The sequence below is a fragment of the Sceloporus occidentalis genome, unplaced genomic scaffold (assembly GCF_023333645.1).
Source record: "Sceloporus occidentalis isolate IW3139 unplaced genomic scaffold, rSceOcc1.0.p SCAF_1, whole genome shotgun sequence".
Classification (NCBI taxonomy): domain Eukaryota; kingdom Metazoa; phylum Chordata; class Lepidosauria; order Squamata; family Phrynosomatidae; genus Sceloporus; species Sceloporus occidentalis.
The window spans coordinates 37,697,353-37,717,649 of NW_028316981.1; the positions used below are offsets into that span (position 1 = coordinate 37,697,353).

Consider the following 20,297-nt stretch of genomic DNA (forward strand, 5'->3'; position numbering starts at 1 on the left):
GTCCATTAGATTTTGTGTGCTTTAACACTTCTCTCATGAAAACTTTACATATATATATATATATAGCATGCAACACAGCATTTGGCAGGCAGCAATCACTTAGCAGGTGTTGTTATTGGCAGGGATACTAAGGAAACCCAAGTTGAGGAGTGGGACTTAATGAAAAACAGTATATAAAAACAGCTTTTGTGTGTTGCATTTGCAAATCTCTTTTTATTGCTACATATCATTATTTTTCAAACTATAAAATACAGCTACAGCAGCTAAAATGCTCAGTCATTACCTCACAGTTAAAAGGCTATTTTTTAATGCTTTGTTTTTACAGTTGCTAAAAACAGGATTTCAAAACAATCCTAATTGCTGTGGTTAGGGTAAAGGAAAATACATAAAAAATAGCCAACAGTTATGTCAGCTCCATAAAGACGGATGTACTGCCAGGTATGCAAAAAACACTTTTAAGCCAAAGAAAGAAGAATGCATTCCTTCTCTCTTTCCCGGGAAGCAATTTGTAGCTGTGTAGTGCCATCTAAAAGCACCCTGGGCTTTGGTTTCCCTCTGTCATCTCAGTCTCATACTATGGAAGAAAATAACAGAAGAACTGTAACATTAGAATATACATGCTCCCAAGCTCTCTTACAAGCAAAAATCTTAACAGAGAACCAGTGACTTACGGATAAATGCTATCATGAACAGCTGTAATATTTCTTTGACAATATTAGGTAAAAATTAGATGAAAAATAAAGAGACTTTACAGCAACAGGTATTCTCTAGCTCCTTATTCTTGTTTTTCCCACACTAAGAACACCTCAGAGTAAGAATGACCAGAACAACAGATGTTTCAAAATGGCCTCATCTAAATCACAATACAATTTATTAAGCCGTCCCTCCACCTCCACAACTGCAAAGACAAGACCGAGTGCTTATCGGAGGAAACTTGCCCTCATTCTAAATCTCAGAAGCAAAAGTGGTCTAGGAGAAAACAGAAGCATGCAATAGTACAGGGCTCCTGGAGTGCTTTAAGGTTCAATGAATTCCTACCCAGTCAATCAACACAACAAAAAGTAGGAAAGCACACAGTCTCCACCTTCTGACCCAGTCAGAATATGAACACAAGGTAGATGTCTCAAAGATTTCAGGAAAGGGGCTCCTCTTACCATGCTCCTAAAGATATGAAAAGAACTATTATTCTGAACCAAAGCAATAGCCCTAGAATACTGTTACCTTCAATAATCTTTGCAGAAATTACACATAAAAGCTTGTGGTCCATTAACATTAACAGTTCAATTTGGCTAAGAACAAATGACTGTATTCAAAATATGTCTGATTATGTTTAACTGCTGACCTTTATACCAAATGGATAAACAGATTTGGCATGTACTGTCATTTATCACCTGCAATTTGATTTTAAAATCAGGCCAGGGCAATTCTGACCATTCTCCTTTTCACACAAGCATACCAATATAGCTTACTCTGCATATCCTTGCCCTCTGTTAACTAGTCAGCCCTCCTTATCTATGGAATCTTTATCTATGGATTCAATCATTCATGGCTCGAAAACATATAAGTTGAAAATTAAGGTCCAAAAATTGACCCCAAAAACCTGGGTTGACTTATATACGGGTCAATACAGTATTTTGTCCCGAACCTCTCCCCAGCTAGGCTGTCTTTGTAAGTCTGACCCTCGACTTATCCATAGGCCTAATACAAATCCACAATTCTGGCCCTAAAAGTTGACCTCAACTTATACATGAGGCCGACGTATAGTCAAATATATATGGTGTGTGTGTGTGTGTGTAATCCAAAAAACAAACCTTGATTTTGCCATTTTATATAAGGGACTCCATTTTACTATCCCACTCTATTTAATGGGCCATTAAAGCATCCATGGATTTTGGTATCTACAGGGGTTCCTGGAACCAAACCCCAGCAGATGTATTTGGACATTTTTTGCTGCCACAAAATGCTGATTTATTGTGTACACACACACACACACACACACCCTTGAAACAACTGTTTATTAAGTAAAATGTTTGCATTAAACATTTTTCTTGAATGCCATTCATTTCCAGAAAGACCTTAAGCAAGTGGCTGATATACCCAAAAAACATGCAGTCATTCCAAAACATTGCTAAGAGATCACTTATTTTAAGGAAATAATCTCCTACATGCTTCTTCTCCTGATTATATCTAACAAGTTGCTGCTCTGTGTGGTTCAATGGATTCCTGATCCATTGTGAGCATTGGGAACTGATCAAAGAGTTCAGCATAATATGGAAGTAATTTATGTACCTAGACAAGAGTAAAATAACAGACCTATGAGAATCACCAATGGCATTTGAATGATGTTCACCTAAAACATTTATTGTTCACCAAAGTCACATACTTTTTTTTAGCTGGTTATGATTGTTTTAATGTATGCACAGTACAAGTCATTAACAAGATACAACTTCAACTGTCTGTTATTTCTTCCTTTGGTTCAGCAGTAACTTTTTTGTGAAGACTGAACCAAAAATGTAAAACTGAACATTTACCTTGCATCTATTATGTGGAGAAAGGAAAAATTAATTACTGAGTGTAAAGAATACTTTGCACTGCAGTACTGGTCATCAGATCTCTTCTAACCAAAGTTCTATCCTGCTGAGTTAAAAGGGACGATATCTAGCATAGACTCTGTGATGCCAGTGCTATTTCCCCCCTTTACAGGGAGAGTACAATATGCAAAATACTATATTCCTACATTTTATAATTAATTTGCGAATGCTTCACCTATACATATTTTAATAATTTCTGATTTATCTGATGGTATCTATAATAAAATTTTCTATATTTCAATAAATGAAAAGAAGGCTGTTTCAATCCAACAACAGAGTGTCACACAATATAGGCCTGTCAGGCACCAATTTTTACTTCTAACATGTAAGTTAAAGGATAAGGAATTTATAATGCTGCCTGTGAACGAAACCACTTTTCATACACAAATGTGATCTTTTTTTTTCAAAGGGTAATACAACAGTACATTTACATAAACTAATCCAAACAATCTATGTATTTGACAATGGCAAACCTCACACAGACTGCCTATTGTTGGTTTACATCTTGGAGTTCTTTATGTTGGCTTGTAACACTGCTCTAGCTGTCAAAGGTTTGACTTGGACTCTAAATAAATGGTTATACAAGTGCTGTGCAGCGATATTGGACTTCTTTGGAAAAGAAAACCTGCTGTGTATGAATTCAAAAGCTATTAATTTTTCAGTCAAAAATATTCATGCCTATTTCTTTTAATAGAGAAACACTGTGCTGAGCAACTGAGAGATAATGTTGACTAGTGGTACAGAATTTTCAATAGAGCAGTTAAAAATAAATTTAGTAGGAGGTCCTCATCAAAGCTATAATTTTACGGAATGTAAAACATTTTTAATACTAATGAAGACAGTGCATCCTCCCTCCCCTTTTTCTTAGATCAGTTTTTTTCTCTTCCTACTCCCTTTTCCTGTTTATTGTCTGTGTGATAGTACCCCAAACTGGTATTTCTGGAACTCATTTACAAAAGCACCCAGGTTTTCATCCCTGTGTTTACTGGTCAACTCTCTGAATACTCTTAATCTGTGCTCTTCATATATTGTAATGCAACAACTCTCTAATTTCTGACCATTGACCATGCTGGGTCAGGCTGATAGGAATTGGAGCCCAATGTCTGCAGGGACAGAACACTTACCGTGATGCCCAGTGAAATACACCCAGTGAAATAGACATCTTTCCAAATAAATATCCAGCAGACATTTAGCAGTGAATTGCAACTTTGGTAGCTGTGGCTCACCTATACAGAATTTGCATGTAGGGTGGAAACCTACATCCTGGTTGATCTCAGACCATGCTGCTTCCACAACCCCTTCTATCATCTTGTAAAGAAAAGACAGGGTTGCATGTGGACTCAGCTATACTGAAAGATCCCAGCATTGGAATAGAAAGCTACAAAGCTTCAAATAGGCCTGTTACAGGCGGGTTACAGACCACTGAGAAGCGGCGGTCTGGCTCCGCCTCCGCTTGCAGCGTCTGGGAACCGCAGCCTTTAAACAGCGCGGCTCCCGGACGCTGCAGAGAAGGAGCGCAGAAATCACGCTCCTTCTCAGGCCCTGGAAGAGGCACCGCAAGTGCCAAAGGGCGCACTTGCGGCGTCGCTTCCGCTGCGCGACGTGCGGACACAGAGCGTCCGCTACATCAAAATGGTGGCGGCCGTGTGGAACGGCCGCCGCCATATGTCACAGACTCTGTCTGTGATAGGGTAAGGGGCGTCTGGAAGAGATGCCCCTATTTCAAAATGGGACGTCCTAAGGACATCCTTTATGGTGGTCTGTAACCCGCCACAGACTGCCAAAATAAAGCTGCTTTGGGTCTCTTTGGAGGTATGCTGTTTAAATGATGCATGCACCCTAAGAATCCGGAAGCTGTACTAAAGCTGCACTCCAGTGCTTAGGAATGCAGTGTGGCTTTGGCGCAACCTCCGGACTCTTAGGATCCATGCGTCATTTAAATAGCATACCTCCAAAGAGACCCGAAGCAGCTTTATTTTGGCAGTCTGTAACAGGCCATAGTTCCTTGCTTATCTTAGATATATTGTGTAGTGATTTTTAAATGTGAATTAACCTATGCAAATGAAACTTCTATGGAGAGAAATTACTTTAAGGCAGCACACAAGGAGAAGATATATCTTAGTTACGCATTATACTTAAGGAACTATTGTGCTATTTGCAGCAGTCAGAAAGAATCTACTCTGAAGAAAATCCTTTAATGAGATAGTCCAACAGAGTGGAAGAGATCAGGGACTGTAATAAAATGTTTGATCTTAACGAGGGTGGGATAGTTCACCTATCAAAATTACACTGGCATATCCTAAAACGACAGAGGGAAACACAGCATAGTCTTAAATGCAAGATACGTTGATTTTATTCCTCAAAATGTTTCAGAAGTCCTAACTGTTTTATGTAATCATTGCAAATTGGGGGAGGGATATGCTCCTTGGTTTTAAGATTCATAAGATTTAAAGTACATCACCTTTATTTGATTTTACTTTGAATTGTATGCAAAATAATTGAGCACTGATGAACTATAAGTACAAACACATTATAGTACATACAATCAATATGCAGTAATGCAACATATAATGGCAAAGCGCTGGTTTACTTGTTTTGGCTTACTGGCCTGCTATAAATAAAGGAATTAGACTATTAACCCAGTAAATATGATAGTCTGCCTAGGTGCGGGTGGCAGGGGGAAATTAATGTTTGAAACAGAATTCATTAGAGAGGTAAAAAAACAAAACAATGATACAGTCTGTACCCATTTTCTTGGGAAAGAATGTATTTTTTTAAGTTCCCTGAAAAATAAATGCCTGTAGACCGGGAAGGAAAAGAAAATATCTTCGAAGTCAGAACAAAGAATTGAGGTTTCAAAGTATGGACAGACTCCTTCTCTTTTAACAGTAGCCTTTAGCATATTCAAGAACTGTCACAATGTCCTTTAATCTTCTTTTCCTCAATGTTCTGTTCACATAAATAGAGCTGCATATTTCAGCAAGACCTATTTCAGAACAAGTGCTTTACTTCTATTCTGTTACCTTTCTATTAAGAGCACAATCTTCACTTCTTCCCATGCATGGAAGATCATGTTTATGGGAAGCATCACATATTGCCAATTTTCTTGTGAATACATCAAGATTTTTTTAAAAACACAGAATATGTCCTTCTCTGGCCTTGACACTTAATTTTTTTTCAGTGAAAACAAAAAGGATGCTCAAACACTTGAAAGTGTTGAGGTATTATTAGACTTGAGAAACCATCTTAGTTAAATAGTTCTGATTTCTTCAAGCATTCCTTAAAGCAGGAATGGAAATGTATCACCCATCAAGATATTATTTTCCTGCAATTCCTGCTGGCCCTCATCAGCACAACTGTTGGTGAGGGCCAGTGCAAGCTATAGTCCGACATCTGGGTGCCCAAATTTGTCCTCCCCTGCATTATAGCATGAATTCCAAAAACATTTATCACCTGAAATAAGATACATAGTATATAAATGTTAAATGATTATGATCATGTTTATTACTATGTATAAAACTGAGTTTTAAAAATTGGGGATGCCTTTCTAGATGGTTGTCTTCTATACAACATGTTGTCTATCCCACACAATATTTATCTCTGCCAGTTAAGATTAGAGTGTACACTGACTATGAGGTGCTACTGAGCTCAGTGAAACTTCTGAGCAGAAAGGTAAACAACTGCAATGGTGAAGTGCAACTTAAAAAAATATACAGCACAATCCTATGCATGTTTAAACAGGCTTCACCTGCACTGCAGATATAATCCAGTTTGATACCACTTTAACTGCTACAGCGTAGTGGTATGTAATTATGAGAATTGTAGTTCTGGGAGACATTTAGCCTTCTCTGTTCGAGATCTCTGGTGCCACAACAAATTACAATTCCCAAAATTCCATGAATTGAGCCATGACGATGAAAGTGGTGTCAACTTGGATTTTTGTAATGCAGATGCAGCCTCAGTAGTAAAATCAAATTAATTTAAGGGGTAGAAGTGGGTACTGGACTGCAACAAAAATAATACAAAATTAGCTTAGCTTATCAAGAGTCAGAACACACACACACACACACACACACACCTTCCTGCATGCTTCTTAAGATATGCACTTATGAATATACCAACTACAATAAAATTTTGTTAGTCTTTATGCTCCCATGGGGCTCTTTGGTTTTTGCTGCAACACAGACTGATAGTTACTTTTCTAGAAAAAGATTTCAAATTGTTATTCTTCCTGGCCTATCAGCAAAGGAGAAACACCGATCTCCACTCAGAAGGTTATTTTGAAATAGTTTCCACTTGTAGTTAGGTTCTCAGATGGCACATAAAATAGTTGTGGGAGTTTGTTTTATCTGAACAGATACTTACAGGCTGAGGGGTGGCTTTTGGTTCAGTTGACTTCACATGCAGGTGTGTCATCATAGCTTGCAGGCGCTCTTTGTCTTTTGCAAGCTGAACAGGAAAGAAAATGTTAAAAGTTGCTTTTTTGAACAGAATCTAGAAATGTGCTTCTTTAATTAGGCCCTGGCATTAAGGCTGGCATATGACAAAAAAGCACATGCTCTTACTTGGTGGTTTGGAAAAACCCCTCCCCCCTCTAAAAAGTGAAACAGAACCCTTGGTGCTTGGTATCAGCTTTTTGCAAAGCAAAATGCATTAGCTTTTGACTGAAACAGTGCTAGACCTGGTGGCACCAGTGAGTTCATTGCAGGACTGAGAGCTAAAGGACCTTAATGAATCATATTTACTAACCAACCGTACCCAAATCTGTTGTCAGGAGGCAAAGGAGAAAGAATAATGGCATAGCTAAAGAAGCACCTTTTTCTTGATTTAGTACTTAAAATAAGGGCAGCGTGAGAAAATCCTTTCCCCCTCATAACCAGTGTTGCCAACAATCCTCAAAGATATTCCCCGGAATGTTTTACCAAAATCTAAAATCCCCGGAATTCCCCAATATTAATTATTATTATTATTCAGTCAAAATCCCCGGAAAGAAATTAAATTCTCCTGATTCCGGGGAATACTCCAGAAATTGGCAACACTGCTCATACCTTTTCTTCCTCATCCCCCCCATCCCCTTGTTCTTGCAGAATGAAACACATGCTGCTAAAATGATATTTTCAGCTCTAGAATAAAAACAATTACCAAAGGTGCATAGAGCAGGAACTATACAAAATATTTAACTATGAATGGGATGGGAAAGGAAGGGAGGGGGAGAGACAGACAGATAGAGAAGAGGAGGCTTCCCTTGTTTTCCTTTACATGCAACCGACAGGTTAGTTATATTCCAGGTTACAGGTGGGTTTTTTTGTTATAACTTTTACTCTTTATTGTTGACTAGATATTGTTTATATAAAAATAATTGAAAATCTTAAGATAGTTGGCATGGTTTGGTGATATGTTTCTCCTGGCTGATCTTTGGATAGCAAATCCAGAATGCCAAATATAGCTAGGATCCCTGGTGTAGAATTGCTGTCACAACCAGTGTGCTTTTGAATTGCCTGTATTGTAAACTATGCATTCAGACTATTAAAAAACTGGGAGATATATTTGTGTTGAACATTTTACACCACGTTCCAAGAGGTCAAAGTAATTAATGTGACAAAAGATATGTTTTAAAATAGGTAACTAAAACAAATAAAACATTGATTTTAAAAACAGTAGGATACAAACCTAATTTAAATAAAAACATTCTAGTGACTCATCTGTTTCAATATGAATTAAGACTTCATGACTATGGGCAGAATACTCTAAGTGGCTTACATTGGTGTAATGCTCTTTTATGCCAGTTTAAGGCATTTTTTGGAACTGTGAGCATCAGTATGGGAGAGATGGAAGAGAAAGCCATATCCATCACCAGAGAAAGCTGCCCTGCCAGCTCCTGATCAACTTGGGAACTGGCAGGGCAGCTTTGTCTCTTGACAGAGGCAAATTACAATGCCAACTCTCTGTTCCTGTGGTCATTTTATCTCTGTTGCTACCTCTGTCACTGTTGCCACCTAAGTTATGCCAGCCACCAGGACTCCAAGGAAATACTACAAAAGGCACACAGAAAACTAACATTTAAATGTTTTTATAAAAACAAAAAGGGAGCTTTTAATACTGCCTACTGGACAACTTTCTCAAGCTCTGGGGCTTTAACAAAAGCACCTCCAGACATGAAGGAGTCATCAGCAGGACTAGGTCTCATTAGGAACTTTCATTTAAATGTCTGTCCAAAGCTTTGTTCAAATAGTTTCTAGCTCCTGTTGTTTCAGAGAATGGCAAGAAAATGTTGATAATGTAGCTGTAAATCCATCTGATAGCCCCAACTGCATAAGTACTATCGAAATCATTGGCTGAAGGCCAATTCAACATACAACTCCCACTGAATGGGTCTACTCTACTTGGGACTAATAATTGAATTTTTGCCCATATAATTTTGTGTGAGGCCACAAACCCCTGAAATTGGCTTGCACTGACACTAGGGTTGGAGAAACTGCAATGCCCTAGATAGATGTTGAACTCAAAGTCCATTAGTCTACCTACCTACAAAATTTTACAGATGAAAACTGGGACACATGTGGCCAAGCAACATCAGAGTTTGGTAATGGTGGCAAAAAGAATGAGGAAGAATACACATGCTAGGAGAGGCTGCAGCTGTTTGGTTGTGCAATGATGGGAATGATTCCACCAACTCTGCCCTGCTGAGTTAACTTACAAACTACTTTTGTACTATGTACTAGAAACTGGGACATTTTAAAAGCAGCTGAAAATACAAGATTGCAGAAGATACAGGATGACAGACGATCCAAATTTGAGGGCATGCTCCTAGCCAGCATGTGCAATAGCCAATGATTATCAAAAATGTGACCCAATAATGTTTGGATAACTACACATTTCCCTAACTATTGGATTAAAAAAAATCCCAGACTTCCAACTTCTGTGTGTATCGGAGAAATAAGGAGGGAGGTTGAAAAAAGACACAGAGAAAACTGTTTAATCACAGAACCACAGAGTCGGAAGGGGCTTCATAGGTTCCCCAGCAGGTAGCTGTCCAGCCTTTTTGAAGATGTCCAAAGGAAGGAGACCTCACAACTTCTCTAGGCAATTGGTTCCATTGCCAAACTACTCATACTGTTAAAAAGTTCCTTCTAATGTTCAAGTGAAATCTTCCCTCTTGTAACTTCAAACCATTAGACCTGGTCCTACCATCTGGGGCAGCAGAAAACAGCTGTGCCCTCTCTCCTCTGTGACAGCCCTTGAGGCACTTTATCATCCTTGTTCTTCTTAAAATCAGGCATAAAATGAGGTGCCCAAAACTGAATGCACTACTGTAGATGAGGCATGACTTTCCTCAGTTTGGAAACTACACTGCAGAGCAAAATAAATCCCCATCCTATAAGTCTGCATTTTGTTTTTTTGTGGTATCAGTGTAAATGTTTACATTTGTCTTTAGTGAATTTCACTTTTTTATTCTTAATGTGTATATGTGGCAGCATGATGGGCACAGAAAACAATGCCATGGATTCTCCTTGTGCCTTGTCACTACTTTGCAATGACTAATCACTTGGTCAGCCCTTTGCCCTGCCTCTCACCTCTGTGTCTCACCTCCTCCATTTCCAAACTAAGCTGGTAAGAGTGATGATGATGGTAATAACAATGGCAATGATGGTGTCGCTTAGGGAAAATGACAGTGTGGGTACTAACAGGCTGCAAACACTATTTTGCACTCAAAAACAGCTGAAAGGGCCTTTTTCAAGATGGAGAGTTAGCATACTCTTCTGAGAATTCCTGAAATATTATTTACTTACAGTCAGTCTCCAATAGCCATGGATTTTTTATGTATGAATTCAACCATTCAAGACTTGAAAATATTTTAAAATAATATAAATTCCAAAATCAAACCTTTTTTTTTTGTGTGGCCATTTTATATAAGGACCTACGTATGCTAATTTAGACTATCCTGCACAGTAATATTCCATACATGTATAATCTGGTAAGAAGATCATATGAGTTGAATTTTTGGTGTACAATGTGGCCAGTTTAGACATTATGGAATTGACACCGCATCTGAGTTTACATCCAATCTTATCTCTTTGGGCTTAACACCACATCTCCCTTGTTCATGTATTTTTTTTGTCTAATCAGTCAGCACGTTAAATATAATTTTAAGATTAGGAGTGGAAAACATGTTCAAAAATGTTTTTTAAAATGACTGGAAACCCCCCCCCCCCCATATGTTTTTTGTGTAAGGAAACCCTGCAAAGAAGAAACCTAGGAGACTATCACACAGGAAAAATCAGGGGATTAAAAAGACATTTCCCCGGGAAAGTCACATGGTCACGGCAAACATTTTCAGATGACACTGTGATCTAAGAGAACTTATCCCAGAAATAACCAGGAATGCTCTAGCAACAAACCATTCACAGGATTTCCCTATGAATGGTTTGTTGCTGGAGCATTCCTGGTTCTTCCTAGGATAAGTCCTCTTAAGATTGCGACATGTGTGAAAACCTTTGCTGCGACTGTGTGACTTTCCTGGGAAAATGCCCTTTTAATCCCCTGATTTTCCCCCATGTGATATTCTCCCTAGATTGATGAGAACCTTTGCATTTTAAAATTACGGACAAAATTTACTTTTTGACACAAGAAAGTGGCTTTTCTAAACAAGAAACACCCTTTTCTTGTGCAAAACCATGTGCTGCTTCTTCTGCAAAAGGCCATGTGTGAATTTTGCACTGAATGAATCACAAACTACAAAGTGTGCAGTTTTCGAACACATTCTTGCAGCAGTAAGAAAATTGCAAAATTACTTCTTGCTTTGAGAATTAAACAAGTGAAGAATTATGTCCCTATAGATATAGAACGATTCTAATCCCCAAGCAGAAATGTACATCTTTTGACACAAACAAATATATACATTATTAATTGTACATGTCTCAGTTTGTTTCAGTGCTATAAAGGTACATTAAAAAACCCATTCTTTAACCAGCTGGACACAATGTAATCGTGATATTGCAATTCAGTCCTAATTATTCTTTCAGTCCCATCTCTATTACTATTCTAAGTCTTGTCACATGTAATCACCTTAAAAAAATCCAGCAGCTACATCTCTATGGCAGTTACCAATAGGTAGATGTTATATCAAACACAAAATAGGAGTACAGATTTTCAGAGTCAATGGCCCTATACAGACAGGCCAAAATAAAGCTGCTTCGAGTCACTTTGGAAGTATTCTGTTTAAATAATTCATGCATATTAAGAGCCCAAAAGCCGCACCAAAGCCATGATCCAGTCCTAAGGACTGGTGCACAGCTTTGGTGCAGCTTCCGGACTCTTGGAACGCATGCATCATGTAAACAGCATACCTCCAAAGTGACCCGAAGCAGCTTTATTTTGGCCTGTCTGTATAGGGCCAATATATTCAATTATGGAAAAATAGTTTGTACTGAGGATAAAAAACTAAATGAAATATAAGAAACTTTCTGGTTTCCAAGCAGGAAACAGAAAGTGAAATATCAGGGGATTCTTTTGGTTGATTTTCTGTAGGTCAGAAATTGCAACCAATATGAACCCATAAGTCCATTAGCAACTCCCCGCTGTTCAGTTAGATCACTCAGAAGGAGTCACAAGGCCATGGTAACAGAGCAAGCTCTCATCAGTATGGCACCAAAAAGGGCTCCCAAGGTCTTGACGAACTAGCTGCCTAATGGTATGGTGGGGGGAATTACATTTGCTTACTAATGATTTGCTTTAAGGACACTGTGTGTGAGACAAACATATACACACAACACACATTTGCAGATTGTGCCTAATCTGCAAGCCACTGGCCTGATTCCCTGGCATATCTGCAGCCAATTTTTTCTCACAAGAATTTCCCCAGCCCATTTACATCATACTTTACATCAAAATGTATTACAAACCTGTATGTATCTATTTTTTCAATAATTAAATATATTGACTCGTCACTGCGCAGAGGCTCTCTGAAACATGAAACTAAGCATAGCCTTCATTCCCCAACACGCATTGTAGGGAACAGAGTTTTGTCTGCATCTTCATTTGTCATGCTTTCTTTAGTTTACACAAAAATTAATTCCATGAAGAAATGTGTAAAAAAAACACCCCAAACTCTTATACTAGGCATTTGGAGCAAGAATCTAGAGCTGTTTCATCATGATCCAGAGATGAAAGATTGTCATAAATGGGTTTAACAGTTTTGAGAGCTAAGATTTGCTTTTAATTGAACCAGATCATCTAGCTTAGAATTGTCTTCATTGACAGGAAGCAACTTTCCTGTGTTTCAGACTTTTTTTTTTTTTTTGTTCTACTTGGAGATGCCAGCTATCTAGCGGGATCTGCATGCAAAACATTGCTCTACCACTTATCTATAGCTCCCCACCTTTACATACATCCAATGTACCTTAGATCATTTAGGTACATCCAACATACCTTTTAGGTACATCCAAGATACCCTTAGGAAATAAAAACAGTTAAGAAAAGGGGCCACAGCTTGGTGGTGGGGAATGTTTTGCATGCCCCAAATTCAGTTCCTGACATCTTCTGTTAAAAGCATCATGATGGTGATGGGGAAAACAGTTAAAGACCCTGGAGACCCCACTGTTAGAGCATCAGATAAAACAGTACTGAGCTGGATAAACAAACAATCCAACCTAGTATAAATCAGCTTCCTGTGGTCTGATGAAAAATGCTATGTGAGGACAGATGGTTACTGGCAATATCTTCATTTTCATGATAAAAAAGGTTTCAATAGAGGATTCACCTTTTAAGTACTGGGGCTTTGACCCAAAAGTCAACAGTGAATAAGCAAAATATGATACACGTGTATTTGTTTGAAATCAGCAATGGGCAGTATAGCTGCCATATTTCTTGAGGGTGAAATTCTGGAAACCTCCAAGAGTGACCATATACCTTTTAAGTAGGTTGTGGGGCCACCCAGTTCTATTTAACATCAAAAAGCACTCATTTTTTAAAACTAAAAATTGACTTTTTTGCCTACTTCCAGTTGGGTTTTTTTCCTTTCCCTTTTTTTGGCATTCTTTGCACTCTTGAAGGGCAGAAAACTGGATGTACTAAAGTTGCCAATCCCTGTTTTAAATGGATCCCTTTTGCTTTAGCAGATTCTAGGGAGGAGTTATAAACAGACTCCTCCAGCCATGAATTTGAACAGAAATTTGCACAGAAAATAGCAATAAAAACCAAAGTGTACCTATGGGAGGTCTTAGGCATTGATGCGCCGGAAGTACTATATTACTATGTGACATTTATTCTTTATCTGCATTTTAAGGGGAATTTATAGGAGCTAAACAACAGCCCAATTGCTCAGTGTGTATGACAGGCAATACCACATCATCTCAGGATTTAGCAGCTGGCTCTATTAGTACTAGTAATAGTAAATTCAATAAATACTAGAAAAGATTTCAGGACACTGATAACTCCTGGATTTGTAGATTGATGATGTTGTTATTATCTACTTATGGTTGGAAAGAATATATGGTAAATCTGACTGCTAAAAAGATTGGGAAAAAGATGCTCTAATCTGTAGAAAGCAAGCCCGCTGTTGGGGAGAGCCAACTTTAGTAACTGGACTAAGAGTGGCCATACGGATATTTAAAGAAGTTGGCTACTGCTGTTAACCAAAAAAATACTATTTCATTATTTTAAAATCACGTGCTTTTACATGATTAAATGACTGATTAAATTTAAAATAATTTCTAGTTAAATTTATGTTACAACTTATATAGGCACCGTTTTGCATATTGAAAAAGTCTACTATCATTTACAACCTGCAAAAGTAGTACTATCAATCAATGTTTGAAGTAAGGTGCATCTCTCATCTGTTTCATCCCAATTCTTATTAATTTAAAATAGTGGAAAGAAAATAATGATCTCTAATAGTGGATCAAATAACAGCCACCACAAACCAAAATGTGAACTATTGCAGGAGTATTTTTTAATTACTCTTTCTGTTTACAGACAATAATAAATCTTTAAAACATAGCTATTATCACATTTTGCTTGCAGCACTGGAGGAGTGCAGTGACGCAGTGCAGTGGGGCATGCAGCATCATGGCACCCTGGGGGCAGAGTCGTGGTGTAGCCAAGGGGGGGGGTGTTCTTGGGGTCTGGACCCCCCCTTCCATTAGATAAAATGAATGGTGTGTGCTGCCGCACTGCTGCACCCAAGCCTCATGGTGGCACTTAGTCTGGACCCCCCCTTCCCAAAATCCTGGCTACGTCCCTGGTGTGTGCCACGGGACGCTATGCCCCAACTCCGCCCCTATGCCAGCCCAAAGTGCTGGTCTGTATAGGGCCTCAGTCAACAACAGTGGAACCTCTTTTCCACACTGGCCTTTAGGAAGGACATGTTCTCCACTTAATACCAAACTATGAAACATGACAAATGTTATTCTTTGCTCAGCCTCTCATTGATGAACTGTTACACACTGACTGCATCCCATTTGTTATCTTGTTTGTTAAATTTTATTATGTTTATTGTTAATGAATTTGCACATTACAATAAAAATGTGAAAAGAAAAATAAACAGAATGGCGGGTTACACACCGCCATGAAAGTACGGAGTCAGTCCGTACTAGGGTTAGGAAGGTGCGGTGCTTCCGCACCCTCCTAACCCTAGTATGGACTGAGTCCATACAAAATGGCGGCTCCCCTTCCACATGGGGGCCGCCATGACGACATCACGACCGCGCCGCCTCTATACGGGGCGGCGTGGATGTGACATCGTCGGTCTGCGCCAGGGCGCTTAGTGCGCCCTTTCTGTGGACCAGGAAGGAGCTTCGTTTCGGAGCTCCTTCCTGGTTTGCGGCGCTACTTTGCGTTGCTGGGCGCAGCCTTCAGACGGCTGCGCCCAGCAAAGCAAGGGAGAAAGGGGCCAAGCGGCCCCTTTCTCCTCCTCCCCGCCGCCGCAGGGTGTCTTTGGGGCTTGAAGCCCCAAGGACACCCCTTTTGCCGCTTCCCCGCAGCCTGAAAAGCGGCGTTTTGCCGCTTCCCCGCAGCCTGAAAAGCGGCGGATCGGGGCCTCAGCGGCTGCCGTTCTGACAGCTGAGGCCCCGATACACCGGGGAAAGGGGCGGGTACAGACCGCCCCAAATGGGCGGTCTGTAACTCGCTAATGAATAAATATTTCTTTAAATTGTTTATCAACCATATGGTTTGCACCAATTAAATGACAAGAACTTCCAGAGAATAGAATCCAGAGCAACAGATTCAAACTACAGGAAAAGAGATTCGCCCTCAAAATTAAGAAGAATGTCCTGACAGTAAAAGCTGTTCAACAGGATAATATAATGCCATGGAGTATCCTTCCTTGGAGGATTTTAATCAGTGGCTGGATGGATGCCATCTATCAGGGGTGCTTCGACTGTATTTCTGCATCACAGGGGATTGGACTGGATGGCCCTTGAGATCTCTTTCAACTCTATGATTCTTTCTAACGTAACACAGGCAACTGAAAACCTACCTTTTGCACAATGCCTGTGCAAAAATGTGGACATATTTATTCAAGGCCATGAGGATGAAGAAATGAAGGGAGAAGCCAAGTGAGGAGGGACTGCATGGGAGACACGGCTCCTCCTCTGTTCATGAGACCACAATTCATTGGACTGGGTGGCTACAAGTGAACAGTCATTGTTTCCCATTGTCTAGGCCAATTTCTGATCCATTGCTATAGCTATGGTGAAACGTTCATCATTATGACAGACACAGCGTGATGCTGATGGTGACAAGTGAAGTGCTTGCTTGCTATTACTAATTGTGCTGTGTACGTGTGTGTGTGTGTGTGTATTTAATGATCGTATGTTCTAATCTGGTTTTAATTTTTTAATCTGGTTTTAACTTTTGTATCTTGTAGAATTTTAAAAATGGGCTGGAGCAGACAGGTGGGAAGGAGCAGTCCAAGTCCACTCTGGTCAGAACCAGGTCAGGACTGTGCCAACCGCATGGCCCACTGTCAAAGTGGGCTGCGGATGCTGGCCCCAACGCATGCTGCTATGAGCCAGATATTTCTGGGTTCTTTTTGCTCTCGTCTAAATGACCAGTTGCAGTGTTGAGGCACTCTGGAGGTGTGTGTCATTTGAACATCACGCCTCCAAAGTGACTGGAAGCCACTTCATTTGGACTATCTGTTCCAGGCCAATGTCTTTTTTAATTGTTGTAAGCCACTTTGAGCCCCAATCTAAGAAAAAAGGTGGGATCATTTACAACCTGCAAAAGTAGTACTATCACTCAATGTTTGAAGTAAGGTGCATCTCTCATCTGTTTCATCCCAATTCTTATTAATTTAAAATAGTGGAAAGAAAATAATGATCTCATCCTCATCTGCTTGGTGTCCCACAGCATAAGGATGAAGAATCTGCAGCTCATGGGTTGGATGAACTTCTCCAGTCCTCTCAACCCAGATCTCTGGGAGCTCCAGAAAACAAACCACTTGACTCAGGCCACACTTCCTTACCATAACTGCTCTGGACTTCTGCTGTCATGTACGTCTTCATGCTTAATTTCTGAACTACAAAGTTGATGAAGGGAACCTTGGGCAAGCTGCAGAAGGCTCAACACACCTGCCAGATCAAATGCTTTAGAGTGTGTGGATTTTTCTTGAACATTTCCAAGGAAGAAGCTTCTACAGTCCCTGTAAACAGCTATTCTTTTGCTGAAGTTCTTTTATTTGGAGGTTTTTCATAATGGGAAGATTTACTTTTCTCAAATTGCACTGGGATTAAGCATTTACCTGACAGAAGATGTCCTCTGTGTTTATCAGCAAAATTCCATGTGTATTTCTAGCAGCAAGGAATACCTAGTCCTAATTTTTCATATTTTCAAGACACATTTTTCATGATATGTGTCTTGCTGAAGTGTATAATTCCTATGTGTTTCATTTTCTCACAGAAATTGTATTAAAATATTTTTCACAATAGTTAGAGGGCGTCATGATCAAAGTTTTACAGAAAATGAAATTTAAAAGGACATGTGGACAAAAAGTGTCTAATTTGTGAGATAAGAGGATAAAAGAGATTTTAAAAATATAAGTCATGGCTATCAGGAAAAAGAACAACAAAAAGTTTAAGTGTGTTTTTGCTGATTTTTCTGTATAACTATTTGAAGCTGTAAATGACTAACTCAGTAAAATTCCAAATGTAATTATCTTCTGTACTTAGCCTACGGCTTTCTATATCTCTCTACATTACTATCTTGCATACAAAATAGGGTGGTTTTTTAAAGGAGTGGTGACTATATAATGTAGAAATGTACATCAATCCGCACAGAACGCTAAGGCAGAAACAGACAGACTTGGAAGCATTTTGAAATATATGTATATAATTGGGCTGTAATAATATTGCAACTGATCATCTTTATAAACTCTAATTTTATTATCTAAACAAATAAGCAAGCAAGCACACACACAAATCTATTACAAAACATGTAAATATAAATCAGTTTCCACATATATAGAGGAACGCGGGGGGAATCTAGTGCATCTTTAAGATTCTAGTGATTTAGCATGTGGTTTTGTGGATTTAAATCCATATCTTCAGATGCACTGATATATATTGGCTGTATGTTGCATTCCATCAATGTCTTGGAAGTAGACTGAAATCCATAACAGTTCATGCTAAAATGAATCACAATATCTTAAAGGTGCTACTAGATTTCTTCCCCTCCTTTCTTTTTTACATGTTTTATATTAGGGTATATCTGTCTGCATGTATGTATCTGCTCATATGTGTATTTATGTGTATGTGCATCTGTGTGCACGTGCATGAGAGCAAGAGGGAGAGAAAGGGAATTCGAAGGGAGAGTGTGTTAAGATTTCTCTAGGCTGATGAGTCAGACCATCTCTAATTGAATTTTGGGAAAGTTTGAAAAACAACATTGGCTAGTTTTCTGATTACGAAAGTTTGATACAATTAAACAGGATAAAACATACATATTTTTCAACAAAACCAAATTGTAAGTGTAAGACATATTAAATATTCACTAAAAATTACAACATTGTATTGCTTACTTATAGTAAAGAGGATTCCAAGCTGTAATAATTTTAAACCTCATTTTAGACCAATTTTGAACGCTCCCCCTCCCAATTTCAACTGGTACACTCATTTTCCTGCATCTCAATTTATGCTAAGGCAAAATTAATATAAAATATTGTCTTTACCTGCAGCTCTAACTGTTGTACAACCTGCATTTGTACTCTACATTGGGCTGTACTTCTATCGTCCAGCGCATGCTCACTGTTGAGATGTCTGTAACAACACACACAAAAAACCCATTAAGTAAAATGATAAGCAAAAAGGTAAATGAAATGAGTACCAATGTGAATAAGACACCTGAGTGTTATATATTTTTTGCATCTGTCTTACTTCAAACAATGCATCCTAACCTGGGTTATTCATTTCAAAGACACAACTTTGCAGAAGTATTTTCCCCTACTTATGAGAAATAAAAATGTGATTAATAAATGGAGCTAGAGCACTTTTTTAATGGTACACGTGGGAGATCATCACTATATTTATCAATCACATGATTTTGCATGGTTGGAAATGAATATAATTATACAAAAATGGGGGAAGAAAACAGAATTATGTGAAGCGGGGAAGCAAGAGCAAATTATGTACTAATAAGAAAAAAGGCAAATTGCTAGAATACATATTATGAATGTCTCCGCTCCTGAATTACAGTTTTCTAATTCAGCCAAGTAAATAGTGTCTTGTGTCTCAAATACTAATACTGTACCGGCATGTGGGTTTTTGGCATCATTAAAATTATGCATATGCCAAAACGCACATATGCAGGTTTGGCATTTATTTTGAACACCCATTTCAAGCAGCTCAAAAACAAAAGTGCAGAAGGCACAAAGTGCTTAATACAACTTGCACAGCTTTGAGCTTGATTCTCCCCCCAGGCAGAATATGGGCAGCCACAGCCAGTTTTCTAGTGTACTCCTAAAGCAAACATCACTGAAGTCAATGGCAGTAGAGCATTGGGAAGAGAACACAGCTTTTCTTTTTATTATACCTCTTCTGCCCACATATTCCCCCTTGGCTCTCCAATGGTAACTTGTGTAGTTTTTAACATTTTGATTCAGACATTCTACACTGAATTACTCTGCTCAATGAATAGCATAATTTCAAAAAATTAGGCACCACCCAAATCTAATCACATTATATAGTAAACATATTGATTTTAGTGGCTGTGTTTAATAGGACTACAGTTATATGTAAAGAACCCCAAACCACTAGGTGTATTATTAACCTAAACTAGGAGCTATTTACAGTTGTTAATCTTTGCAGAAAAATCTTCTGGCACCATTGAGACTAACCGAAAGAATGAAATTGGCAGCATGAGCTTTCGTAGACTTAAGTCTACTTCCTCAGATGCATTTGGTCATTTGTTAATCTCTGCATTCAAGATGCCCCATATTTCATCCAAAGGATTTTCAATGAATTTATATCTGAGAATAGTCTCATTGTAAGATCAGAACTAGGCTACCATGAGAATATCTACTTATACGTAGTTGCTTCCAACAATGTAAATTCAGTGTGGTCATTTAATAAAGCATTGCCAAGATCACAAATATTCACAACCATTCACACTAGTGGAATATACCTTTTGTTAAACACTAGTCCAAAACACAGTGCAGAAATAATCCAGTTTGATACTGCTTTAGCTGCCTTGGGCTCAATGCTAGGGAAT

At 38.7% G+C, this 20,297-nt stretch overlaps 1 protein-coding gene across 10 annotated transcripts in view; it reads right to left on the minus strand.

Annotated features, from left to right (window-relative positions):
- Nucleotides 1–20,297, minus strand: part of FOXP1 (forkhead box P1) — a 699,809-nt gene that overhangs the window by 40,647 nt on the left and 638,865 nt on the right. For all 10 annotated transcript variants that reach the window (XM_089519524.1, XM_089519514.1, XM_089519475.1 and 7 more), the window contains 2 exons: nt 18,760–18,847; nt 6,957–7,040 (listed from right to left, as the gene is read on the minus strand). In XM_089519524.1, coding sequence (XP_089375650.1) covers nt 6,957–7,040; nt 18,760–18,847 — 172 coding nt within the window. The remainder of the gene's footprint in view (nt 1–6,956; nt 7,041–18,759; nt 18,848–20,297) is intronic.